This window comes from Vollenhovia emeryi, unplaced genomic scaffold (assembly GCF_000949405.1).
Source record: "Vollenhovia emeryi isolate VEMERY1.0 unplaced genomic scaffold, V.emery_V1.0 DF939135.1, whole genome shotgun sequence".
NCBI classification, from domain to species: domain Eukaryota; kingdom Metazoa; phylum Arthropoda; class Insecta; order Hymenoptera; family Formicidae; genus Vollenhovia; species Vollenhovia emeryi.
In genome coordinates, this window is record NW_011967231.1 from 2,661,286 (window position 1) to 2,687,087 (window position 25,802).

At 48.6% G+C, this 25,802-nt stretch overlaps 7 protein-coding genes across 8 annotated transcripts in view; 2 read left to right on the forward strand and 5 right to left on the reverse strand.

The window, feature by feature from the left end:
• The window catches only part of LOC105567749, a 21,343-nt gene extending 13,778 nt beyond the window's left edge, over positions 1-7,565 (forward strand). Inside the window, exons 2-12 of one of the 2 annotated variants that reach the window (XM_012022863.1) lie at positions 978-1,298; positions 1,448-2,888; positions 2,981-3,096; positions 3,180-3,320; positions 3,392-3,489; positions 3,572-3,755; positions 4,006-4,228; positions 4,311-4,561; positions 4,640-4,851; positions 4,933-5,089; positions 7,005-7,565. In XM_012022863.1, coding sequence (XP_011878253.1) covers positions 978-1,298; positions 1,448-2,888; positions 2,981-3,096; positions 3,180-3,320; positions 3,392-3,489; positions 3,572-3,755; positions 4,006-4,228; positions 4,311-4,561; positions 4,640-4,851; positions 4,933-5,089; positions 7,005-7,031 — 3,171 coding nt within the window. In that variant the 3' untranslated portion in view covers positions 7,032-7,565. Of the gene's footprint in view, positions 1-977; positions 1,299-1,447; positions 2,889-2,980; positions 3,097-3,179; positions 3,321-3,391; positions 3,490-3,571; positions 3,756-4,005; positions 4,229-4,310; positions 4,562-4,639; positions 4,852-4,932; positions 5,090-5,211; positions 5,692-7,004 lie in introns of those variants that run through there. The other variant, XM_012022862.1, reaches the window with a different exon arrangement.
• On the reverse strand, positions 7,347-8,478 carry LOC105567747. Its single transcript, XM_012022859.1, has 2 exons — positions 7,602-8,478; positions 7,347-7,419 (listed from the first exon to the last, which is right to left on the reverse strand). The coding sequence occupies exons 1-2, from the start codon at positions 8,072-8,074 to the stop codon at positions 7,347-7,349; spliced, it is 546 nt and encodes a 181-aa protein (XP_011878249.1). The 5' UTR covers positions 8,075-8,478.
• Positions 8,479-10,120: 1,642 nt separating this feature from the next.
• On the reverse strand, positions 10,121-10,998 carry LOC105567750. The gene has a single exon (XM_012022864.1). The coding sequence runs from the start codon at positions 10,986-10,988 to the stop codon at positions 10,203-10,205; it is 786 nt and encodes a 261-aa protein (XP_011878254.1). The 5' UTR covers positions 10,989-10,998; the 3' UTR covers positions 10,121-10,202.
• A 1,432-nt stretch (positions 10,999-12,430) lies between these two features.
• Positions 12,431-15,049, reverse strand: LOC105567765. The gene is made up of 2 exons (XM_012022879.1): positions 13,488-15,049; positions 12,431-12,916 (listed from the first exon to the last, which is right to left on the reverse strand). The coding sequence occupies exons 1-2, from the start codon at positions 13,665-13,667 to the stop codon at positions 12,431-12,433; spliced, it is 666 nt and encodes a 221-aa protein (XP_011878269.1). The 5' UTR covers positions 13,668-15,049.
• A 209-nt stretch (positions 15,050-15,258) lies between these two features.
• On the forward strand, positions 15,259-18,607 carry LOC105567753 (A-kinase anchor protein 10, mitochondrial). The gene is made up of 10 exons (XM_012022867.1): positions 15,259-15,373; positions 15,734-16,484; positions 16,574-16,697; positions 16,771-16,907; positions 16,990-17,140; positions 17,248-17,362; positions 17,529-17,703; positions 17,785-17,858; positions 17,942-17,994; positions 18,081-18,607. The coding sequence occupies exons 1-10, from the start codon at positions 15,349-15,351 to the stop codon at positions 18,168-18,170; spliced, it is 1,695 nt and encodes a 564-aa protein (XP_011878257.1). The 5' UTR covers positions 15,259-15,348; the 3' UTR covers positions 18,171-18,607.
• An 86-nt stretch (positions 18,608-18,693) lies between these two features.
• LOC105567752 (G-protein coupled receptor 143-like) lies at positions 18,694-22,095 on the reverse strand. Its single transcript, XM_012022866.1, has 6 exons — positions 21,854-22,095; positions 21,209-21,314; positions 20,959-21,053; positions 20,534-20,712; positions 20,123-20,450; positions 18,694-20,047 (listed from the first exon to the last, which is right to left on the reverse strand). Exons 1-6 carry the CDS (start codon positions 22,001-22,003, stop codon positions 19,805-19,807), a joined length of 1,101 nt encoding a protein of 366 aa, XP_011878256.1. The 5' UTR covers positions 22,004-22,095; the 3' UTR covers positions 18,694-19,804.
• Positions 22,096-22,161: 66 nt separating this feature from the next.
• LOC105567751 (pleiotropic regulator 1) lies at positions 22,162-25,744 on the reverse strand. The gene is made up of 6 exons (XM_012022865.1): positions 25,231-25,744; positions 25,012-25,118; positions 24,106-24,230; positions 23,619-23,893; positions 22,503-23,300; positions 22,162-22,393 (listed from the first exon to the last, which is right to left on the reverse strand). The coding sequence occupies exons 1-6, from the start codon at positions 25,231-25,233 to the stop codon at positions 22,334-22,336; spliced, it is 1,368 nt and encodes a 455-aa protein (XP_011878255.1). The 5' UTR covers positions 25,234-25,744; the 3' UTR covers positions 22,162-22,333.
• Between the last annotated feature and the right edge of the window lie 58 nt (positions 25,745-25,802).

The following is a 25,802-nucleotide window of genomic DNA, read 5'->3' on the forward strand; positions in this document are numbered from 1 at the left end:
TATCTCTCGAGGTCTCATTCGGCCATATATACTATACATACATTCCTGGCACGATCCACTCTCACTATCATTCGGTCTCACACGATTTCTCGCGAATCGCGATTTACGCTTGAAATGTACAACGTCACCGATAACCGGGGAAGTAGTAATTTAGTGACTCAATGTGTAGTAGCACAACGAGACATCTGTGCGAACAATCTACGAGGTATCAGCTGTGCTCGTAGATACGTGCTCAGGGGAAATCACCTCGTACCTCCTCGTGTTATCGCGATTTCATGTCTGCATAACACCAGCCTTTTATCGGACCTAAGTACTTCGATCAAAAGTAGAGGGGAAAAACTGATAACAGAGTTCAAATGGGTCTTCATTTAAAGAGCATCAACTGATCTTGCGCGGAAAATAATAAATGAACCTGAATCACTCAAGATGCAAATTAGAATTTTATTTATTCGCTACAAATTATCCGCAGATTATTAATTTTATAAGTTTACGAATGAATGAATGTAACCGTGAAACGTTAATAAAACTTGAGGGGAGAGTCTCTCTTTCTCTTTAAAATTAAATGATTGAAATGTAACATGTATATCGATAAGAATCAAATATTTACTTTTTATCATTGTCTACTAAATAGTTAACTACTGAGCCATTTCTTGACCCTACACGAATCGGAAAAATCTTGTCCAGACCATTCGAAGTGATTTCCTTCGCATGAGGCGTGTGTGCCATTCGACTAATTCAATATGTCCGTGATTGGAATGCCATAACTCGATTCTGGAACGAAATAGCTTCATCGACTTTGCGCCGTGCGGACTAATTGCTCCTGTCTGTATCCTTATTCCGCGATGATTCTTTTAAGTCGGTATTACATTTGTCGTACGACAAATTTTTTAAGTGTGTTGATGGGCTGCAGGACACTGTATTAATATAATATTTAATTACTTTTGCACTCATTTGTCCTCTTCTACGATATGTTTCAGCGAGATGATAAGAACGAAATGAGCGAGTCGCTCAATACCGTCGTAATGGAGACTTCGTATCCCGAGCCCGAAAATTGCCTGAAGGTCTCGCCGATGTTGAACGTGGCGCGGCAGGACTCGGGCGTACCGGAGGATCTCGCCTCGCCTCTTAACGGAGAGGAGGATGCGGACCTCACTATGAACAGTGAATGCAACATCACCGTTATTCACATCACCGAGTCGCAGAACAACAAGGCGAACGACAAGTCGCTGGCCGAGAATAAGGACAGCAAGGACGGCAGCGACAGCGGCGTCGAGGGTTGCGCGACGGAAGTTCCGAGAGTGAGTTTCAAGTGTGAAGTCTCATTCGTAGAGGGGATAAAAAATCTTTTACGCGCTTTCACTATGTAAAAACCGTCAAAAACGTCCAGACGATGGACAGATCCTAGTCCTAATTGGTTCTTTATTTACACGACATTTTCTTCTTGCAGGTACGCAGTAGAAATAGCGTCGACTACACGAGTAGTTGCGGCGGCCTGGACGAGGCCTCTTGCGACTCCAGCCTCGTCAGTTGTTGCTCGGTGTACGAGGACGCGTGCGGTTCCACGTTGCCGGACGATGCGCGGCTAGGTACTACTGGCGGCGAAGGCACGAGCGAGGGCGGCAGCGAGAGCTCGTCCATCGCCGGCAGCGTGTCCGTGCGAACGAGCCGTATGAACGTGAAGAGGACCGCGACGACGTCCAGCGCGGCCAAGAAGAAGATCACGGGCGGTACCGAGTCGCAGAAGTGCGTTCGCGCGAAACCAACGAGCACGACCGCGAGCGCGAGCTTGGGCGCGACGACGCCGCGGTCCAAGTCGCGAACAGCAACGCCTAGAAACCTAATGGCCAAGATTCCAGGTGCGAGCAGAGAACGGGACCATCGACCACGATCGAAGGAGAAATTGAGCGCCCGGGAATCGAGCGCCTCCCTCGTCTCAGACGTCACCAAGACGCCTGTTGGTAGCCGTGGTACAGCGACGTACGGCTGTCGGTCCAGCAGCAACGTAGTGTCCAATTCGGTAGCCACTCCCACCTCGTCGTCGATCGCGAAGACGAGGACGAGAGTGCTGCCCGACTCGTTGCCGTCTGCGCTGACCATGGAGATCAACAAGGATCTTGCGCAACGAAGTGGGAGAATCGTCAGGAGCGATTCGTCGAGATCGAGGACCGCGTCCAGCACGCGAGGAGCGCGCACGCCGGCGTCCACGCCGTCCGAGGAAACGAGAGTGAAGATACCGTCCTTGGCAACTCGAACGCCCTGCGTGAAAAGTATCGGCTCACGCGCCGATAATAAAACTGCTGGTCAAGATAACAAGGCGCTCGATACGTATGCAACGTTGCCGCGTAGAAACAGAAATAAACTGACGATCTCGAAAGTTGGAGAGAAGACGGACAAGGCGGCCAGAAGTCGATCTGGAAGTCGAGACGTTAGCCTCAGCAGAAGCGTTGAGAAGAAAAGCACCATTGGGAGGGATTTGTCTTCCGTTCACAAAAGTCTGCCGCCTTATCCCAGGCAAAGAATCATAGAAAGGACTCGCATATATCACGAGACCAGCGCGCAGACCGGCTTGACCGGGCAGGACATCGAGAAGGCGATGTCTGGGCAACCGAACGCCATCGCTGGGCCCGAGGTTATCGAGAGACTGCACAAGGATTGCCAAACGGAGGACGCGTGGGACGACGTACAGACTCTGCAGGATAATTTGAGACGCTCGAATGAGACGAGCAGCAGTCTGCGGGAAGAGAACGAGAGATTGAAACTTCAGCTGGCCGAGGCGAATCGTCTTCTAGAAGAGGAACGGGCCGACCACGCCTTTGCACGTCAGGAACTCGATAGGAACGCGCAGCGGGTACTGGCTATGCTGGGAACGCCGCAATCGGAGCACGCAGGTAATTCAACGAATAATGCAAAGTTAAATGATAACTTTACTCATAATTAAAAATTTAGAGAAAGTAAAATGTGAAATCTCTTTTTTTTCCAGAGGGCAGCGACAGCTTCCTCGAGCTCGAGTGTCATATACAATCTTCGGGACAAGTTGTTGCTAATCAGCAAGTTGAAATAGCTGATCTGCAATCGCTCTGTCGTATGTTAAGCAGGGTAAGAATATCATGTCTACAGCAGTTTCTATAAAAATTATCTCTGTCAAGGAAATATCTTTTTATGTGACATTTTTGTTGAAGGATTTGGACAAAAGTCTAGCCGCGCAGAAGGCCTTGCTGCAACAGCAACAAGAATTGGAGGCCGAATCAGCTGAGATGCAAGATTTTCTCCAAGAGGAGAAGGCCACCTTGGTAGACGCGCTCAAAGATGCCGAGTTAGAAGTGTGTGTCTTTTTAATTCGTCTCTTAAGGTACGACGTATGTACCATTTCATGTCTGTCTGTCTTTTGTAGCTCAAGAAAAAAGGCGGAGCCTTAACTCAAAAAGAAACGGAATTGGAGAGACAAACGGAGGAGTGTAAGCATCTAGTGCGAATTAGCGAACAAAGAAGGTATGTGCTACACGAAAACTTTCGACAATATTTTTGCTAAACGTTATAAATTATATTTGAACAATTTATTATCTCGTTTTAGACAGGAAAATTTGTCAATGAGTCTAAAGTTGAATGCCGTTGAGCGGAGAAGCAGAGAACTGTTGCTCACTCAAGGCGCCGCCATGTCCGGAGCGGCTGTAGCTCTTTCCGGGCTCAGCACTAGATTGGAAGGATTGGTAGATCAATTAATTGCTTCTTATAACATCTCGGTAAAAGATCTTGAAGTAAGTACAGTGATAAGAGTTTTCTTTTGCGCGTCAAGTAATTTATATTCTTATTAGTCAATAGCTGTTTTATACAAATGAAAAATAACATGCTACCTCCTATAAATAAATATAATAGACAATCACAATAGATGGAGGGCTAACATTTATTATTTCTCTCTGCTGACTTTCCTTCTAAATTTAATAATTAAAAATTATTTTCTTTCATTATTAGAGGGTTTAAATTAAATAATAATTTTTTCCCATAAAGGACGTTATATATCATAACGAAGCGTACAGCAGAAGTAACAGTAGCGTGGAGTCTAGTCCGGTTAGTTCTAAGCAGAGTTTAAAGGAACGCACGCCGAGCCCGAAGAGCGGGTCCTTCGTTTCCGCGGTGATCAGCGCAATTCGAAACGCCGCGACGCATCCCTTCGCGGCAAGAAACATCGATAAAAAGTCCGGCCTGGACTCGTCTAAACAGATTTACAAAGGTAATTGAATACGAATGAGATAAGCTAATGAGATAAGGTGATTATCCTCCGATTTGTTGAAGGCACAATTTTTATTTTCTAGAACTAAGTATGGAATCGTCGTCCGACTTGCTCGATTTCGAAACTGAGCCATGTTTGATGATGGAAAGCGTCCTGGAAGACGTACCTTTGCCAGACACGTACTCGCATAACATGATATCGAGCAGCGATTCTCTACGTAGAGCACTGAGTTACTCCGAAACGTCGGACGAGCATAATATAAGGAAGACAAAATACGGCGATGAGTGTACTAGCCTGACGAATCTCACCCAGGCGATCCTGCATCGTCGTAAGGCAAGCGTCTGAGAGAAATCAACTCATATAATACTAAAAGTCTGATGTAGTATTCATTAATCGTATTAAAACTTGCAGGTGGAAGACGAAGGTGACGACGATTGCGACTCCGTGAGCGAATCTGATACCGGGACCAATGACGGTCCTATACCTTTGATAGATTACTGTCCATCTGTAGATCTCGTCGATCAAGTGATCGAGGTGGACAATCTCGTTACCAAACTTCTGAAAGTGCTACGAATCATACAGCTTGACAACGACACGTGTATACAGGAATTGAAAGAGGAGAAGTGAGTGTTCAGTAAATCTTGATCGAGTCATGACGATTAAGCTCCAATTATTAATTATTCGGGAAACGTTATCGTTTGCAGGTCTAATCTAGAGATAAAATTAGAAGCCGCTATAACGGAATTGAACGAGCTTCGCAAGATCATCGATAATCTTCATCAGTCGCCGGAGGAAGTCCTGAACAACGTGCCGGATCGGCGACGTAGCGTTGTGGAGAATTGCCGAATTTTGCTCAAAGAGGTAATTGCCGGCGATGTCGCCGATACATTCTTATAGTGTGCTTCTTCCACGCTACTGCCATATTTCAACATAGATTATTGACTTTTCCGAAAGTGATGTCAAATGATATGATTCCTCTGTAGGCGGGTAAGGAGGAATTAAAATTTGACGAAGCCGTACTTGCTAATAGCAGTCCCGGCGAGATAGACTGCGAATCTCTATGCGATTGAGGTGACTTCCGCTTAATATTTTAAAATATCTTATTTCATATATATATATTTTTTCCTAGCTGTTACAAATTATTTAAATTCTTAAGAACGTCAATTTTCTGAAAGTCTGAATTATTATATTAAACATCGACGAACGTTTGATAAAAGTGGGATTTCTAATTTCGATATGAGCAAATCTCCAAGGGAGTTTAGATAGATATAAATTAAAATTATATATATTTTTCCTTTTCTCGTAACTGCATATTTTTGTGCGCTTTGTGATGTTAATTCCAGGCTGAATGTAGTATTGTACATGTGTATATTGATATGATGTCATATGTCGAAATTGCAAAGAATAACTGAATCAAATTTGAATACGAGCTCGTCGCTGTTTTTAAAATAATTGTAAAAAAATGATTAAAGAATAAATGATTCTGGTTAAAATTACAATCGACCATAGCTAATTACATAAGCGTGTAAAAGAATATTAATGGGATATTTAATTTTGCTGATTGTATCTTTTTTTCACGGGCATTGGGTAAAATATATTCACGAATAATAAATAACGATTTTAAATATATATTTTTAAATGTATTAGCGTATATAAAATATATATTTTATATGTCTAAATTATATTTGTGTCTAAATGTATATTTGAACATATATTTGTGTGTGTGAATACGTTGTACAATACGCTAGTACACTTTTTGTGAAAATACAAAATTATAAATCGTTATTCGTTATTCGCGAATGTATTATATCCAGTGCCGATTCCCACCGAGTACAATTGATCGTAGAAGTTTAGATTCGGTGCGTAAAATAATTCTCCGACATGCGAAACTGTTAGATTCATAATAAAAGATTGATTTCAAGATTGCTTTTTCATTCGAGACAAACAGGGTATCCTACACTTAAGATAATAGCATTTAATGGAAAATACAACGGGTGCAAAATACTATCCTGTGAAATGAAGAAGTAGAGCTTGGATACTTTTTATTGTGTCTTCGATCCTGTAACTCACATTACTGTAATTACTATGTGGCATCCAAGAAGATAGTGAAATGTTTTATGACAAATCGTAGATGTAAAAATGCTTAAAAAATCTGAGTAGACGAAGACTAGAAAAAAACATTTATGCGATTATTTGTGTGCGTGCGTGCGTGTGTATAATTTATTTCTCTTTTTTTTTATCTAAGAATGTACATACGTCAGTATCTCTAGGATTTATAATAACTCCCGAAGACCTGTTGCTCGGTGAAATCAAAGTTGAGGTTTATTCTAAATCGTTGAGACGTTTCCTCTATCAAAATAAAGCTTTGCTTTAACTTAGCTTTAAGCACAGGAAACATTGTGATGACACACCAAACAACAACACATATGTATTTTAATGTTTAATCAAATAAACTTTCATATCTCGAAGATGCACATAATTACGTATACATAACTTTAATAATATAATTAAAGTAGATTATATCACGCAAGTGCATAAAGAGCTCGCGTTCGACATTCACGATTGTTCCATAAGCAAGTGAATGGCGATTGTATGCTGTGGCGCTAAATCAAAACGAAGTTATAGCTAACGCCCTAGACGAATGTTGCATTTAGCTCGTCTAACATGTAAATACATATGTGGGTACCGAAGCACAATCGCCCGTTACATTGTACGGATAAGGTCAATGAAATCGTGACTTGTGCAATTTAATGTATTTTAAAAGCCATCCTTTAAGTTACAGAGAAATGAACACGCCAGATAACGCTATCGATTAGCGCGTCCCCTTATTGATACTAAGACATCATATAAATGCGTGGTACGACATCGAGTTGATCATACACGTTATATTCTACGAGTACTCGTCCAGCAACCCTGCTGATATCCTATCCCTGTGGAGAGAGGGAGAGAGAGAGAAAGAGAAAGAGAGCACGGTCCTCTTTAAACATCTTATTTGAAATGGTTATAGCTTTGAAACGTAGAACGATGTTATTGAGAGGAAAGGAGAATATCGTTTTCTTAATATATGCTGTAGGCGGAACACTATGTGTATTGGAATTGCGAGCGTTGAGGAGTCGCTTTAGTGCACGCTTGTGCCCCGCATGCGACGTATCAAGGGCGCCAAGAGATTCGCCAACCGTACAGCTGGTTGCCTGGAACACGAAAGGATCAACGTCGAGAGAGTGTACACTGTATTATTTTTATAATAAGAGAATTGAAAAATTACGCGTGATACCAATTGCAATAAGATTAGAATTAAGAGATTGATATAATTATAATTAATGTCAATAAAATTAATTATCAGGGCAACGACACGAAGTAGACGGATTCTTACTTGTGTATTGTCTTCGAGATCGCCTGTTCAGTTTTATTGTGGGCATCGTTACTGTGGGCACCGTCAACGGCGGGTTTGTCCGGGTCGCCGGCGGGCTGGCTCCCAGTCGAGGACGCGCTATGACTGTTTATCCCTGGGATCAGATTCTCTGTCGTTGGTGTGCCGGCAGCCGCGGCCAGGAGCAGTGCCTCGACCGGCGCGAACACCATTACGAAACCGTCTACGTGGATACGGTAGTTGTCGGACCCGTTCTGCCGCTGATCGTAGAAATCGGTGGCATCGGGGTACGTGGACGTCGGCGCGAGGGTTACAGCCTGCGCCTCCTGCGGTACCACCGACGTGACCTCGGTCTTGGTCTCGAACTCGACCGTGGACTCGGTCGGCTTGTCGGCGATGGGTGAACACCGAACGCCCGCGCCGAAGAACGCGATGAGCAGCACAGTCTTGAACACGCGCATGTTGATCGATAACATTGATGAGCGGCTACTCGTCGAGTTGCCTTCCACTCGACCGCGACTCGTCGACTTGTCTTTTATTCGCGGTGGCTCACGAGCTGCCTCTGACTCTTAAATTACGGCTCTCTATTCGATGCCGATCGAAACCGGCGACTTCGGAAAACTGCGGGATGCTCTCTCCTCGGCGCCGGACGTGAATTTGCCAAGTTACTTCCTGCCCGACGGACGTGAGCTCGGGCCGACAGCTTTTTGCGACTCTTTAAGCGAGACGACGCGGAAACGCGATTGGGCCGGGACCGGTGCCGCGAGATGCGACGAAGGCGGAGAAAACGACGGTCGGAGAACGTGGGACGTGTCCGGACAACACGGAGGATGCTCGAGGTGTGATGACCGGGCGATGTCTCGTACCAGAGGACGATCCCGATCCCCACCTGGGCGATCCGAACCTGAGCCTTCCTCCGGTCGGCTCTAGAAACGGATCCCCGGAAAAGTTCAAGAACCTCGGCGTACCGACGGCAACCTGCCGCTAACGGCACATACATCGTCACGGCACTGTGTTGATACGCCGTAAAATTCTTGTAATTTATGCGAGAATCGCGGGGAAGATTTCAGCACGATTAATCTGAAAATATCTTCTCCGCGCGCAATTTTATGAGCCAACTTTCAGCAGTAAAGTCGACGTTACTTTCAAGAAGGTACATTACTTAACATTTAAGACGTTTCTCCTTAGGAACGAGCTAAAGATATCTTATTTTTTCGTGCTATCTCAATTCTAAGATCAAAATTTTAACGTACGTTCACGTTTTTAATTAAAATTTGACGAAAGGTTTGCTTGCGACGTCGTCAGATAACGAGGTCTCGCCGTTCTTTCTTTCTATTTTCAGTCGCTCATGATTCAAGGAGCATTCGTCCTGCGGCTAATTGCGGTTTCTCGCCACTTGGCCTCCAGCTGAGAGGAGATGCGCGACGCTGGAAACGATCCGTGACATTCCTCGAGCGTCCACCCCGTCCTTATTACACTCGGATCGCAGGAGAGGAGCATGGGCCAGTATTAATAGCATTAACTCGAGGACGAGGACACGAGGTGGGACCGCAGAGGCTGAGGCTCCCGCTCCTCGTCAACGACGTATCAATCGCGCGTTGAACGTCCCTCGCGGCGATAACCAGTTTTATTCAAAGGGAGGAGCGAGAGGTGGGAAGGAGGAAGCGCGAGATGATGTCAAAGACAGAGCGAATAGTTATCACACGCGCCGCCGCAGGTGTGTGTACGTGCACGTTGTACGTAGGTGTGCGCCTATAGTCACCAATCTCTGTAAAGGGCAACGTCCTATCGTGGCCGTTCGCAGCGAGTTCGTTTCCCCGATCTGCCCGTCTCGCAGCTTGGCGCCTATTACCGTAACCTTGCCCTTGCTCTCTCCTTCTCTCTTTCTTCCTCGCTCGCGCTTCCGCCTTCGCGATGGGAACCGAGACGACGCGGAATCGCCGCCTTGGGGAACGACCTTTCCGAAAAGTCCCGGGACCGCGCGGCTCGTTTCCTCGAGATCGGCGAGATCGCGTTTCGCGGGATTCTCAGGGTGAGGATTCGATTCCCGAAGACGAGCGCTATTTATATCCCGCGGCGACGAGAAGGGAACAAGTAGGAAGTACGGAAAGGAGAAGAAAGTAGTATTAGCGGTCTTCGCGTACCTCTGATTCCCAAGAGCGATTCTCGATTTGGATGTGAAAATTGAATCGCAATTAAAAGTTAGAATTACAGATTCCCCAATAAAAGTATTCTTTCGCGACTTGCACTTATATTTAAATACATGTCCACGTTATTGTTGTTGCTTAAGTATTTTATTGATCAAGTAGTTTAACAGATACATATGTAAATCTCCATACACGTACACTTTACGTAGTATGATAATCATCTCACGTTAAGCGCGCGATTTAACCGCTAAATCAATCGCAAACAATTCCTCCCGTTTTATCTTATATGGCTCTTGCACTAATAAGCAAAGGAAAATGAGCTCGATCAGCAGGCGTGATAAATCGTGAGAGACTTGCGCTAAATGGAAAGTACAGTAATCGCACCGTGGCGGATAATCGCGTGATAACAATTGGTACGTTTTGATGTTTTAAGAGCTACAGCCGCGGGAGCTTAAGTCTACAGGTGAGAGCCGGCCGGACCGTCGAACTGGCAGACGCCGGATGCGTCGCGACGCCTCCCCGGACCGCAATTCTCGACACCGTCGCCCAGCAGTCTCAGCTCCTGCTGCTTCTCCTCGGCGAGCGGCGACACGTCGTTCTTGCCGGCGCTCGGCGCGACGTCCTCTTCTCCCGTCTGAGGCAGCTGCTTCTTCAGCGACGTGCCCGGCCTTCCCGGCTCGACGTCAGGGGTCCAGGCGTTCCCGACGACGTTGCGCGCCCGACCGCTGCTTCCCGTCTTGGGCCTGGACGGCTTCCTCGCGCTGGCGAAGTACCCCGGGACGGCCGGCACCTCGCGGCTCTTCGGGAACTCGAAGTTCTTGACGTTCCTCGCGACCCTCTCGGCTCCTCCGGCCGGCTCGTAGCCGACAGGCGTCGCTCGCTGATCCGAGACGCTCGACGTTCCCGCGTCTTCTTCCGCCTTCCGCACCGAGCCGTCCTTGTCCAGGTTCTCATTTAGCTGTACAATCTCCACGGAGAAGGGCTCGTTTTGGTGAGCCCCCTCGCCGGACTTGAACAAGCCGTTCTTCGATCGGGATATCATCTGGTCGAGAGCCCCCAGCGCTGCTTCGGTTAAAGGCCCGCCTAAGTTCGGGACGGCCACGACGAAGAGCAAGTTCTCCAGCTTGACTTGCGCATTCACGCTGCCTTCCTGCCGCTGGTCGTATCTCGTCGGGGCGGCGCGGACCTCGGGGAGCGCGAGGAACGCCGCGCCGAGGAGAAACAGCATCCGGACCGTCGTCATTCTCTTCGTGGTGCTGTGCACGTCGGCGCACGTGGTGCTTGCGTCGCGTACGAGAGCGGGCAGACCGGGAGATATGCGTGCGAGTATACCCCGCGGTACAATGGGCTCTTCGGGCTGAACGCGAGCGAGACGAGCGAGGTCCTTTCCGCAACTGCGACGACCGCGCGAGTAGCGGGCCCGCCGCACTCGCAGGACCGTTGCGCGAACCGGTACACGGAATCTGTATGATAGGGGGATCCATCTCGCCGCAGGATTATAGGACACGACGCCACGTCGATTGGCGTGAGAACGAAACCTCGTCGTACGCGCCGACGGACGTGCGGATGACCGTATCGCCGATTCCAACGGCGCGGCTAATTGCAGATTACAAACGAACGGAGAGCGGAGAGCCAGGCGTGACGATCAAGAGGAGTCGACGGTTCAGATAAAACGGAGGAAATTTTGCGAGCTTTTTTTTTACGAGATAAGAATATACGCGGTTGCTCCTACGAGTATACTTTTTAGTCATGTATTACATTTTTTTCTTTCTTTATTTTAGGAAGATGTCCAGCGATGAAGTTCGCCGTACAGGGCTGCGAGAGGGGAAGAAGCGCACCGAACGTGCCCCGAGATAATCGCGAATGCGGGATTCGCTTCGTCGTGCGAAGGCAAAAAAACTCGATAGTGCTCTTTCTGGCAATAACACTAGTCGTAGCAAGTAAGGGAAGATATGTATGTTAACGTGGCGAGTTGAGAAAGTGAGTTGAGAACCTTTTGTAAACCAAGTCCACCTCTTGGCTAAGAGCTGAAGTTAAATAAATTGATTGATAATGCTCTCGCTTGTGGCTCATCCGAGTGAGATAAACGGGCGAAGGTCTTATCAAGACCTGTGACTTTTAAGTGAAATCGTACTTTAGTACGACGGTTATACCAAAACGCCCGTGTAAACCTTCCCCACTCGGATGAGCCAGAAGCAGAATCGTCCTCAGGAGCACGAGTCTTTTCCTCGATCACGAAACATTCCATTGACGGATATTGAATTCTTCATTTTCACGAGTTCATGCTCGAGGAGACGATTCGTGCTCGAGCCCCAGGTGTGAAAAGAACGTTCCGCCTGGGGCGCCACGCGGTGAAGAGGTCTTTCAACCAAAGTGGGAATTTCTGATACCGCAGGCGTTGCATCATCCGGTTACGTCACCCCTTGCGAGGCATCGGACCTGTTAACTTCGTTCATCGACTCGCACACGACTTTTGCGCCAAAGCAACACGCGGTTTGGCTCACCCACCCACCCGTAGACAATCTGTTAGCTGTCGGTCCCGTTGTCAAGTAATACGGAGCCGATCAAATTAAGAAGAAGAAGAAGAAACTCAATGCATATATGGCACATCTCCGGAGGACATTTATCTTATATTTACCCCGGGCTTTTCCATCGGGGCAGAGGGGCGTTCGATCGCGGTCGTACTCACGGCAACAAGCGAGTGAGCCACGGTCGACTCGCCCGCCGACAGCGTCCGTCGCCGTTCGGGACGTATCCGGATTTGCAGCGCTTCTGCGACCGCGGGCCGTGCGCGGGTCTCGCCGTGGCCGAGGGAGCCGTTCCGGCTCCATCTTCCTCTTGCTCCTGCTCGCTCGGCTGGCTCTTATCGTCGTTCTTGTCCGCGTTTGGTGCCGAGCCCGCGGTACCGTTCGACGAGTCGGCGGCGTCCGGGATCCCCGCGCCCTGGGACAGCGGCGTCGCGTCGCTCGCGGTACCATTCGACGGAGCGGCGCTCGCGACTCCGTTCGCGTCGCCGACGGACGCCGCGGTGATCGAGTTTAGCGGCGGGACCGGCTCGGCGGCCTGCGTGATGTCGTTTCTCTCCGTGGTCCCCGCAGTCGTGGGACCCGTGGTGGGCCGGTTGCCCGGCTTCACGGTAAAGTCGGCGTAATCGTAGAAGTAATCGTAGTCCTGCGAAGGCAACGCACGATATCAATGGTGAATGCCGACGTTTCGTCAGCGGTACTCGGGGCAATTTACTACTTGCTCGGCGTAAAGTATGAAGGGCGTAAAATGTAAAACGCATCCCGTATGTAAAGCATCTAAGGTGGACTTTGTAAATTACAGGCCCGCCTCGACCTCGCGTCAAGTTTGTCACATAGGACTGCAGGTTTACAAAAGCCCGAACAGGCCACGACTTCCTTCGGTCACAAGTTAAAGTGGCGCGGCGAGATCGAGTGGGTACATCGTCGCGCGGTTCTCTTCGTACGCGTCCTCTAAAAGCCAATCGGTCGATTATCACTGAAAACAGCGAATACTCACCGATTCGCAGCTATAAGTATACCACTGAATTATTTTTATACTTACAACTGTTTTCAGTGACGCTGATCGACTATCGGAGAGTCCACAAGTCTTTTCCGGCGAGGAAGGTGGTACGAAATAACTCGAGGGGGGAAAAGAAGAACAGAGAAGAGTGCGCGCCAACGGGGAGGAAGAGGACTGAGAAGAGGATCTCGCGTGCCTCCTATGTGAAGGGATTTACCGTGTAGTCGTCCAGGAGCTCGGAGTTGAGCAGCGCGACCACCTGCAGGTTCTTGAGCTCGATCTGCACATTCAGGTCGCCGGTCTGCCGCTGATCGTAGACCGCCTTGGCCGACGCGGGGGGCGTCGCGGCGGCGACGCGGCAGGCGGCGATAACGAGGAGGCCGCGTAGGGCGAGCATGATCCGTCCGGCGCGGCTGCGAGCGTTCCTGACGTGGCGAGGACTGAAAAATGGACAGCGGCCTCCGTTCGCCCTCCGGCGGGAACCCGCCGGCCCGCGCGAGCGATTCGGTCCCGCGTACGCGCGTGCAAAACCGGTATACGCACCGCGGACTCTGCGCGGACACCTCGTCTCTCCTGTCACCTCCCGGCGCCTCGCGTGGCACACGCGGGGCGAGTACGATGCCCGGCCGTTGCCCTCTCGCGCGCCAACGCGGTCTACCTTGACAGCCGGCCTTCGGAACGGCCGCGTAACATCGCGTGCGTACACGCGATCGGATTCGCCCGTGTATTATATTTTCGTACGCCTCCGTATACGCCGGTGCGATCGCCAAGCGCCTCGCCCATGACGGTAGATCGTCCCGGGGACCCGGGACGGGCGGCCGGCACCTGGCGTCCGCTCGAGAGATTCGGTCGAATGCTTCGCAGATATGTAGAAATAAGAGGAGGAGAGAGAGAAAACTGCGACAGCGCGTTTCGCGTATCCTCGCCCTCGGCGAACCTTTGCCACATGTACCGCGTTTTAATTCGCCGCTCCTCTCGACGAAGAGAGGAGTCTTCCAGGATCCCGAGCAGCACGGTGCATCGACCCCGATATTCGGGTGCATTGGGCGGACGTTTAGCCGGTGCACTGTGCTACCAGGGACGCGGAACATCCGTGGAACGGTGCGAGAGATAATCTCGCGTCGATCTCGCGTTTTCCTCGTGAATTTTAATCAGACTCTATCCATCTCCGAATCAGCTGCGAGACAGAAAGCTGGAGTTTCATGAATTTCACGCGCGGCATTGCGTTTCATGTAAATTATCGACGCGACGCAGTGACGTCCGGTATAATCCAATCATACTTCCCATCTCTTCGAATGCTTCACGTGCTGCAAATAAAAAAGATGAGAAACGTACAGACGTTACTTCAGAGAACAATAGAATTACTCCGAGGATTGCTGTCTCGCGGTACCGTCCGCGTTTTCCCCGTTCGCGCGCGACTTTGCGCGATCCCGCGAGACTTCAATGCCTGTGGTAGATGCCGAAGCGTCCCCGTGCCTCGCGCGAACGTTCGAAAGGCGCGCGGCTGCGCCCGCGGCGCGTGCACACTTTCCGCACTTTCCCGTCCGCGCGCATTCGCGTGCGCGAGGGTGCACGTGAGACGCGGCTAAATTCGCTCGTTACGTCCGCGCCTCCCGTGCGTCCCGTCCTCCCCCCCGCGACGTCCGGTCGTCTACGTGCCAAGTGCGCAAAGTATGACGTAGCGCGGGCGACGCGGGGGCACGGGCTCGTCGGCGGAGTGCAGAACCCCGCCGGACGTGCCGCCGCTGCACCCGCCTGCACCTGCGCGCGCGGTGCGTAATGTGTCGTAATCGCGAGAGCGATGCGCGAGACAACAGTGATCTGTCACCTCGCACGCCCGTGATGACGCCGAGGCGGAGTGCCGCGCGGCGCCGCGTGCGCGCGTAGCCGCCCACGCCCGGGTGCGTACGTCGTGCGTCGTCGCCGCGGACCGGCGCCCGTTTCCCCCGAGCGACCTCGGCGCGGGGGCCGCCGTTGAACCGCGCTCCGTGGGATGCGCGCACGCTGCACTCGCAGCAGCGCATCGTCCGTTGTTTACCTTTCGGCGACCCTCATCATGCTACGCGCTCGCACGAACGATGCTCCAATTTTTTAAGAAGATCGGTAATTATATCGCGCGCACGCCAGGGCCGCGGCGTAGATTGACGGGCGGCCCGCGACCTCCTCCCCCTCCCCCGGCCGGGGGCGCGCGGTCCTGGTCCCGGAGAAGGCTGACCTCCTGACATTTGCACGCGCGACACGTCTCGCTTTCCTCTCCTCCTCTCGCTTCTTCCTCTCCGCCGAGATACTGCGCCGTTCGCGTTGCAGTTTTGCCTCCTCCTAACGTACACATGTCTCTCTATTGTACATTCAAAGCTGAAATTAGTTTGATTGCCCGGTAACCAGCCTGGCGGATAGCTTGTTTGTGACGGCGCGTTTCTTCCCGCACACCCTCGAGGATCGTAACGAGATTGACGCTTGCAGGGCAGAGGGACAAGTCCGGACTACCAGAAACCTCACCCACGAAATCGGCGAGCTCGGCGAGCTTCCTGGCGGATGCATTCAACGGCGGCGCGTCGTCCATTCGGACGCCCTCAGGTGTACTGTGCAATCTCGAGGAAGAGGAGGAGGAGATTCTCAACAGTGACGCCGAGGGTGCGCGCGTCCTCAGCTCCCGGCTGTCCAAGGCCCTGCCGGAGGTACTTAAGGACAAGAGCGCGCTCGGCTACTTCATCCAGTTCATGGACACCAGGAAGCGCATAGCCCTCATCAAGTTCTGGCTGGAGGTGGAGTGCGTGTGCAGCGCATCCGGGATGCCCGACGCGCAGAGAGTCAAACGGTCAAATCAAAAGGAGCCGCTGGACGCCCTGCCCGCTTCCTTAGACGATAACGAGAACTTCAGCTGCGACGTGGACACTCGGACGAGCGGCGAGACGCTGTTCGACGGCAGGACGGACGACGCGGCGTCCAACGGTATGCCAAAGACTAGTCAGGCGGCGAGCGAGACGCGACAATCAAACCATTGTGGGGGTGGAAGACAGGACGCGACAACGAGCAGGCAGGACGCTTTGAGGATCTACAGGAAGTACATTCTCAAGGAAGCTCTGGGTGCGAATCAAATATCCGAGGAATTGAGGGTAGATATGGAGCGGGCCATTGTCCAGGAACACACTGAGCCTATATTACGGTGCCTATCTGCTGTTCAAAGCATAGTATACGATATATTAGAGAACGAGTGAGTGTTACGCACGTTCGTTGGACGCGCCGTTCGAGTCGGTAATCGACGCGACATGAAAATTTGTACACTTTTCTTCTTTCTCGCAGATATATTAATGATTTTCTACGAAGCGAATTTCACTGCAAGCATCAAATTGACGTGCTCACCAGTGGCAATGTACAACTAGCGGATATATTATACAACGAGCCGGCGTTCTTCTACTTCATGGAGGTTCGCACCGCAATCCACTTTACTCCGGCAGAAATTTCCGCGAGAGATCCTTTTCACGTTCTTCACATTCCAGTTTATGGAACTCGAGAACAAGCGAGAGCTGTTGTCCTTTTTGATGGCCGCCAGAAGCTACAAGCAGAATCTTTTGGAGAAGAAGGGAGCGGCCAATCCCGAGGAAGCGCAATCCGACGCCGTTATTATATACGAGAAGTAACTTCTATATAAATCTACGAGTATTGCACGGAGGAAGAGAAGTGGACCGATTTAAACGAATGTTACTGCTGTTTTTCAGATATTTCAGCCTGCAAGCAACCACGCCTCTTGGATTTAGCGACAAGATACGCTTTCACGTGGAGCAGAATATTTGCCGCGAGGACAAGAGCGGCCCGCAGCCCGATTGTTTCGATAAGCCCAGTAAAATTGTATATAATTTTCTCAACAAGGTACACACTTATTTACCACACACACAGATCTGCCTAAAACACGGCGCACTCACTACACGGACTCTCGTATCAAAGTAGTTGTATTAAAGGCCAACACTGTCTTGCAGCACTATCTCCCGGCGTTCTTATCATCGCAGCTGTATTATAAATACTTATCGGAGCTAATCAGCACGATTCAGACCAGTCCGTGTCCGAGTTTACATTCCAAGATAAGAAGAACAGGTTGGTATCGATGGTTCCAATAACATGTCGCAATGCCTAAGAGCTATTGAGGAATATCGTATCTTTCAATAAGTGATTTTATATTTATATAATTTTACGCAACTTTATATCTGTACAATACACGATGTTAATTGGAGGATACGTGTACTTTTATATTTACTTGCAGGTTCAGATTGCAGCAGCGAAGTAAGCTCCGTGTGTACTAGTATGCAAAGTATTTCTCAAATTGGAAATAATGGTGGCAGACTACCTGATAATAAGAAAACTATCAACAGTCACTTGAACATCGACACGAGGCAACTTTACGATCCAGATTCTTTGTGGCGCCGTAACAAATATAGGTATATGATAATTTGACATTTTCAATTCGCGTATCTGTACTGATTTGTAAGCCGCGAATAATTTAATTTTGCATTTTGCAGTTTAAGCATTGGTTACGTTGACAACCTAGGTAGATTTATTACTGAAATAGAGCCTGATCCTCATAGGAAATACGGTGAGTTACACGCATATTTAGTTTAAGCAATATATGTACGTGAGATCAGGATGTACAATACCTTGTGTGCGCATATATTTCAGAATCTCGCCTAACTCGTGTTGTAAAGCGATTTGTAAATATAGAACAAGATAAGGTAAATATTTTATTCATTAATAAAAGCAATAGTAGTAATTTGTCCGCATATAATCGTTTGATTAATGCATTACGCGCTATTGATAGGCTAAAGAGGAACTAGCATGGAGAATCACCGAGATGATCATTCGTGAGATCACGTCTTTGACGCTCGGAGCCCCGCATCTTTCCTCTTGATGGTGCAAACCGGACGTGACGATTTTGAGGCTTGAGTTCTCCTTACGTATAGGTGTTTTATGTATTTGTGTAAGCTTTGTCCTTTTTATTTTAAACGTTAGCACAATAATGCTGCAGACTTTGCCAAAGTGCCAAACAGATAAACGGGAAATTCTAATTCATTTTGTAATGCATCTTAAAGAGGAAATACTATTACCAGGAAGAAACGTTTTATATTTTCGTATTTGGCATAACAATGAAATAACAGACACGAATTTGCTAATCAACGATTCAATCCCAATTTATAATTAGTGTAAATAACTTTATTAGAAATTGAAATACGTATATTTTAGTACCTTTCACAATTTGTTACGTAAAATAATTTGTAACGGTCTTGTAATCAGCATAATATCTGCTATATTTTTTTTGTGACGACTATTAAAAGATCTTCCTATTTTATTAATTTATTATAAAATACTCGACGAGAGCAAAGAACAATAATTTAACGAATACGTAATTCCTTCATCAGCCATCGCCGATTGCGACACCAGAAGCGAGAAAACCAATGCAAATGATTATCATTTATATCTATATAAGTCATAATTAAATATATATTCATGAAAATATTCATTTAATATGATAATATGATAAAGACACATCCCGAGACTTGTGTGTGTATCAAAAACATAGAATATTTAGGCTTAGTGTTAGCTATTCTTTTATTCTATTTTAAAACTTGGCCGTCGCTTATATACTTATTTTCGTACGTACGAAACTTGTTAATGCTCGTATTCTTCGCTTCTGGCAAGATGACTAATGTAGATATTGACGATATTCTTAAAATATAAGATTTTGTACTTTTTTCATTGCCAATTTATACGATGATGCAGTTGATGTTCAAATGGATAATGAGACACATGTACATACATACGATGATGCATGTGACCGCCGTTGGTCGTGATATTATGATATAGAAAAAGATATATTTTAACAGTATTTAGAGCGTATAACGCGTAATGTTTAAGTACAAAATGTTATTAATAACGAAACCCCTATTATACATATATTCTCTACTATTTTGTTATATCTTTTTATTTATGAGACTATTATACAACGCTGCAAAGGAATAATATCTACTACTTTTCAAAAAGACACGCTATCTCTTAAGAATAATTAAACAGTCTGTTGCGCATCGCAAATGCGTGTTACGCCGAATCGTCTCTTTAAAAGACTTGCATATATATAGTGCGTTTTTTTTCATTCTTCGTTGTTATGCTTTAAAATCTCGATTCTCTATAGATTACGATGTCTAAATATTAACTAAATTAAGTTACCATCTACTTTGTGTTTGCTATCACGAATGTATAATGTATAAAAAACTATATTTTAATACGACCTCTCTGTGTAATATATATATATATATTTAAAAAATCCTATTTTATAAAACATTTCCCATCGCAAGGTACTTCGAAAACTTTAATAAAAATGTCCTCTTCAGTCGGGACGCTCTGAGAAATCTTGTGAGGGAATCGCGCCTGAACGGAAATGCACGATCGCGGGTCTGATTTTATGATACGAAACTCTGACTTTATATATTAAATCTCACCTTAACGCTACAGTATGGCATACACTATGTACAGGTAAAAAATAGATTCTCATAGAGACGAAGATCCATTTATACTGACGTGCGGTGTTTTCTGTCTGTATCCCGTTTGCGGATTCAGCAATGGAGACGACTCGGAAACTTGCGCGCCTCTGTCTACATTGGCGATCGCATTTAAATGCAGATTGGTGTTCGACTTGAAGTCCTGACAGAACTCCAGACGCAACTTCTCCCTTCTGGTCCACGACTGATAAACGATCGCGTTAAAGAACGCTTGGAGAGGATTCGTCACGGCCTGCGGATTGAAAGGAACCTCGATCATTCCTCTGCGTTTGTCCGCGTGCTTGAAGTGAAATTTACACGAACGTACCATTATGTACCACAGAGCGATGATCGCCTTGATCGGCAATCGGAACCACAGGATCCACAGTAGCACCCCGTTAATTAGATTAGGCGTCCAGCACACGTAGTAGACCAGATTGATGAGAGCGAACTTCAATCTGATCGTGTGTAACAACCTGCGTTCCCTCCCGGTCATCTGAGCCATGCTGTGCAGAACCGCCGTCTCGAGGTCCCGCGTGGACGCGACGTACAAAATGGGATTGGCGATCATGACCACCGCCAGCAGCACATACGTGGCGAAGTAGTTCGGGAGGATACGGAGTACCGCGCTGGATAACGACGTCAGGTTGTGGCAGCTGCAAGATGACAATTTCGCCTGTAATCATCGCTGCGAGGACGCGCGCCCGAGGAGCGACTCGCGACACTTAGAAAACCTGACTTTGCGTTCGGCATGTACAGAATGATCAGCCCGCATGTGGTGAGAACGGCAGGAAGCATCCAGGCCAGGGCGTGATAGTAAGCGGGACGTCCATTCTTGTCTCCCAGCAGCAGCCTCATGTCCACCGCGTAGCACAGCGTCCATATCCATGTGGCCATGTAGAAGTACTGGATCCACGCCTGCGAGGAGTGAAAGAGTCTCTCAAGCCTCGCGTCCACGTTCCAAGAGCTGTGTCCAAGTTTCCAGTCCCGAGAAATACGTGGCCGGTCAACCTGCATCTTTCACGGAAAAGCGACAAGTTGATTGGCCACACATTTCTCAGAGCTAGAACCTGGACACGGTTCTCGGAGCGTGGACCCGGGGCTTTCGGTCTTGCCGCGGGCTTTCGCGCACCAGTAGCGAAGCGTAGGGAGTGTCAACGTTACCGACAACACGGCGCAGAACACCACGTTCGACGTGTCGTTCTCCAGTGGCATGATGGACTTGAAGTTCCTCCACAGCGCCGACCTCACAAACACACCTGACCAGGAACAACCGCAGATAAGACACCTATCTCATTTGTCTACGCACCGTCGTATTCACCGGCCGAAATTAGCTCACGGCCGTTCGCGACTAATCCGCGGGCGTTTACGTACTACTAACTGCATGATTTAATTGCGATATAATAAACTAGACCTAAAGACGCTAAGAGATCGGCGACGGCAAGCCATACAATGATATCTCGTCCTCTGGAGAAGCTCCGCCAGCGATAAGAACTGTTCGAATCCTCTCGGGGTAGAATCTGAAAAGATACGTTCCTTCAGTGCCAGAATTGCGAACGTTTCTCGATACCCTCGAGCGTTTACATCAACCCGGCACGTTACACGTGCAAATCAATTTCGTTATCGCTACTATTACACGTCATATCGTTCGACTGTTCCAACTGTTATGCCTCATTCTTAAATCATTCATTTGTAATATGTAAAATTATTTCATATTTTATCTTGCGTGTAGGCCACAATTATTCGACATAACACTTTATACCGGTTTGTTTTTCGCTGTACTCTCTCTCGTACATTTCTCGCATGTAAAACAGGATGGATGTACGCGTTGGAGGAAGAGGGAGGAGGCAAGGTGTGCAAGGTGTAACCGGATCAGCAGAGAAGTCGTATCATGACAGAGAAGTTCCAGCTCCGAGACAATGCCTCTCGGCGATCGATTCCGGTCGAGGAACGCCGTACTTCGGGTCAGTTCCCGGCTCTGTACGTTAACCGGCCGTAAAATTAATAAGAAAAAGACGAACCGGCGAAGGCGGGCGATTGCATTCCGTGGCGGATTTACCTGGTAGATCGCGCCCATCATGCCCATCGTCGACGAGAGCATGCACACCGTGTTGTAAGCGTCCGTATTGAATTCCTGCATTATCTCTATCGTCCTGTCCGTGCGGTTTGTCTGGTGGCAGCAGAACGTCTGCAGGGTCGGGTCGGCCATTGTTACCGGATGTTATCGCGATCGAGCCTCTCCACCGACTATCCTACTCGATCTAGTGACTCTCCGATGGCGGGAGAACCGGAGTTTCCCACTCCGTGCGTTTCGGCAGCCAATCGACACGTTCGAGCTTGTCTTATGATAAAACGAAACGGGGAATCTCGGTGGAAATCTTTTCTCTCTTTTATTGCAGCTCGGATAGCTCTGTCCGTCTTACAGTCTGGGAGTCAAGGCGATCCTATATAAAAAATAATTCTCCAACACGTTACAACTTTATAGTCACGTTAAATTAATCGGATCAGCGTATATACAATAGAAATAAGTTAAAGCAGTTCAGTATTTTCTTCGCTTGATTATATCGGGCCGCCAGTCGACGGGATGCGTTTCCTCGGTCTGAAAACATAGATAAAGTTAGTTGACACAAAGCTCGGAGAGCGACAGCCGGTCGAACATTATCAGCATGCGATTAGCTAAGTCGAGCGGTTACGCAAGACCAACTTACGGCAGTATCGTCTTCCTTGTACACTTTAATAGTCTTATCAGCCTCTGTCGTAATCATGCGAGTGCCCGACATATCAAACGTGATGCTGAACACGCCGGCCTCGCTGTCCATCGAGCCGGGCTGGACCGGCGCCTGGAGCCGCTGGAAGTTGTAACCGGTCCGCCAGTCCCAGAGGTGCATGGTGCCGTTGTCGGCGCCGGAGACCAAGACCCCGTCGGCGTTGACGGCCAGGCAGTTGACTATGGCGTTGTGGCCGGACAGATTCTGAATGAACTTGCCCTCCGGGCACTTCCACTGCTTGATGTTGTCCGGCGACGCCGAGGCGAACATGTACAGGGACGGGTGGAACGTCAGGGCGCGCACGCTCTTCTTGTGATTCGTCAGGGTGGCCCTGGACTTGCCGGCGGCCAGGTCCCACAGGCGTATCGTGCAGTCGTGGCTGCCGGTGATGATCTGGGGCTCTGCGGACTGGCAGATTACGCTGGCCACCGTGTTGGTGTGCCCGACGAGGGTGTGGACGTTCGCCTTGGTGCGCATGTCCCACACCCGCCCGGTGGAGTCGCGTCCCGCCGTCACCAGGACGTCTATGGCGGGGTGCAGCGCCATGGAGTACACCGCCGACAGGTGGCCGTGGTAGTGCCTGATCACCTTATTGTACTCCAGATCCCAGCACTTGACCTGTCGATCCTCGCCGCAGGAGAATAAGTAGGGGTGCCTCTGAGAGAACGCGAGGCCACGAACGCTGCTTATGTGGCCGGTGAGCGAAACCTTCAGCTTGCCGCTCGCTAGATCCCATATCTGTAAAAAGGCCCATCTACTGTACGAGCTTGCGCGGACATCGCTACCCAACAAAATAAAGTTCCTTCTTATCGTCGCCGGTGATGGTTCACAGAAATAACTTTTGTGTCAATCCAACTGGCAAATTTTATTAAATTACGTTTCTACTCGGACCCGCGGGTTCTCGTCAAATAAGAAAAGTCGCTCCGGACAAACTTGAAGCCGTAACAGCGGAAATTACAGGCCCACGAGTTTGTGCCGGCAAATTGGCGAGTCAAATTCAATGCTTCCACCGTGAGCAGTTAATTGCTAGACGAATAACGAGAGTCAGGCGCTCACTTTGATCACTCGGTCGGCCGAGCCTGTGGCGAACCACTCGTTCCCAGGCTCCACGGCGCAACATCTCACCCATCCCAAGTGACCGCTGATGACCCTGTACAGCTTCCACGGCGCGTGCCACTTGGGCTTCACCATCGAGGGCGGTTTCTTTTGCGGCGTCGCGAGCGCACCGCCACCCACGTTGCTCCCCGTCCCCATTGGCACCACGCTTGCGTTCCCTTTCGTCGCGCTGTAAGGAACGACCGCCGACATCGCGCTGACTCCGAAAGTTTCGTCTGAAACCCACACGGCAATCGTTACGATAACATTATATGCAAAAGCGACGATTCTCGTCCCCAACCTCTTACGGAAAAGCACCGAAATAATTATTAGAAAATTACTGTACATCAGTAATTTCTGATAGTTCAATTACTGATATACAGTAATTTTCCAGTAATTATTTCGTTACTTTTTCGTAAGGGACTCGACCCGTATCGCAGGATATTACCTCCTGGCGGCGGCGGATCCGCAGTGTCGTTTTCTTGCTGCACTTTAGCCATGTTGTTCTGTTTAACACGTTCTAATACTGGGCCGTAACAGTCTTTTGCTTTTACAATCTTCTTCATTTGCTGCCTAAACATAAATATTGCAGATAAGTCAATGCTGCTCCGCGAGATCAAGGCAAGGGCTCGATTATGAAGTTTTTTCCTCTAGCGTGAACTTGTGAAAAATTTTATTGAACAATTTCATTATTTGCCAATGAAACGTTTCACCTTTCGCGGACTCACACTGGGGGAAAAGACTCGTGAGCAAGCGCCAGGGAGTTCATAGTTGAAAAGCAAGAGCCTGAGAAGAATGGGCATCTTGTACTCTTTTGAGACAGTGCTTTAAAATGCCTTAAATCTTTGTCCGGCAGTGACGTACACCAAGGCTGATGGCAGAGAGCGATCCGACTGTCTTAGTCGTAGACGTAAGGCAAGGCAGAGAAGAACGTAAGTTGCAAAAGGCTCTTGTACACGACTCACGGTTTTCTCTGCCTCGTCTTTCTGCTCAAACTCCAAGACCATCTCAGTCACAGACGTAAGGCAAGGCAGAGAAAAACGTAAGTCGTATACAACAGCCTTCCACGACTAAGACAGTCGCTCAAGTTGGCGTCGAAAGTCAACGCACAAAAAATTGTCGTAGGTGCGTGTTGCATCCCTCGCATTGCGTCGCGACATACAGCTCTGTGCGTTGACCTCAGATACTGACTTACGTCTTACAGAATCACAAACAGTTACTATAATCTTCCCGCTCAGGCCCTTAAGCGTTCACGGATCGTTTTCTCCGTCATCAGCTCTGTCTTGTGTCTGAAGAGTACAAGACAGACATTCTCCGCCCAGGAGCGCTAATTCGGAGCAGCGTTAACGCTTACAAAACAGGATCCTCCGGCGGCAAGGATCCCTGATTTAGTAAGAACATATCGTGAGTTCTCTTCAAGGACCGAAACACCAGCGTGTGCACGGAGTGCCGTTGGACATCCTAAAACGGGATAACGAAGCGTTTACGGAATTTCTGCCGAGGTTCACGGTACGCAGAGCTGCGTAGACTTTTAGCTCGAAACAACGTTAAAGACAATTAATTGAATTCTCACCATGCTTCGTAGTACCGCGAGGTGTATTCACGATCCTATCCCCTCGAATCCGCAAGACACTTCTTTTGTATTTCGAATCTGTGTATCTTTGAGGTTATGAGACTCTTCCCTCTAGTTGTTTTCAGACTCTTTCCGGGCTGGGGATTTTCCTGCGCTTGGTGCCGCCCGCCTCGATATTTCTGGCTGCGATTGGTCGATTCGAGATTGAATTGTATTTTTTTTCCACGCACATCAGAGAGAAACCTGAGAGCGGCCATCCCGGCGTTTTACCGTTTTCGCTCGACTGATTCCAGCGCTTTACGCCCATTTCCATTTTTGGAACTATTCCGCTACACCCATTTTCAAGTACTGCCGATAAAGTCTCCACTTGGTGCGTGTCCGTGCTACGCCCATTTTTCAAGCGGGTAATGCAGTGCCCAATTTTGGTTGTATTCCGTGCTGCATGCATGAAATGTCGGTAACAGGAGAGTGTTATTGATTTTTCGTAACTTGTCGTACGACAAATGTAATAACAGCCTTAGGCTGGTATTACATTTGTCGTACGACAAATTTTTTAAGCGTATTGATTGGCT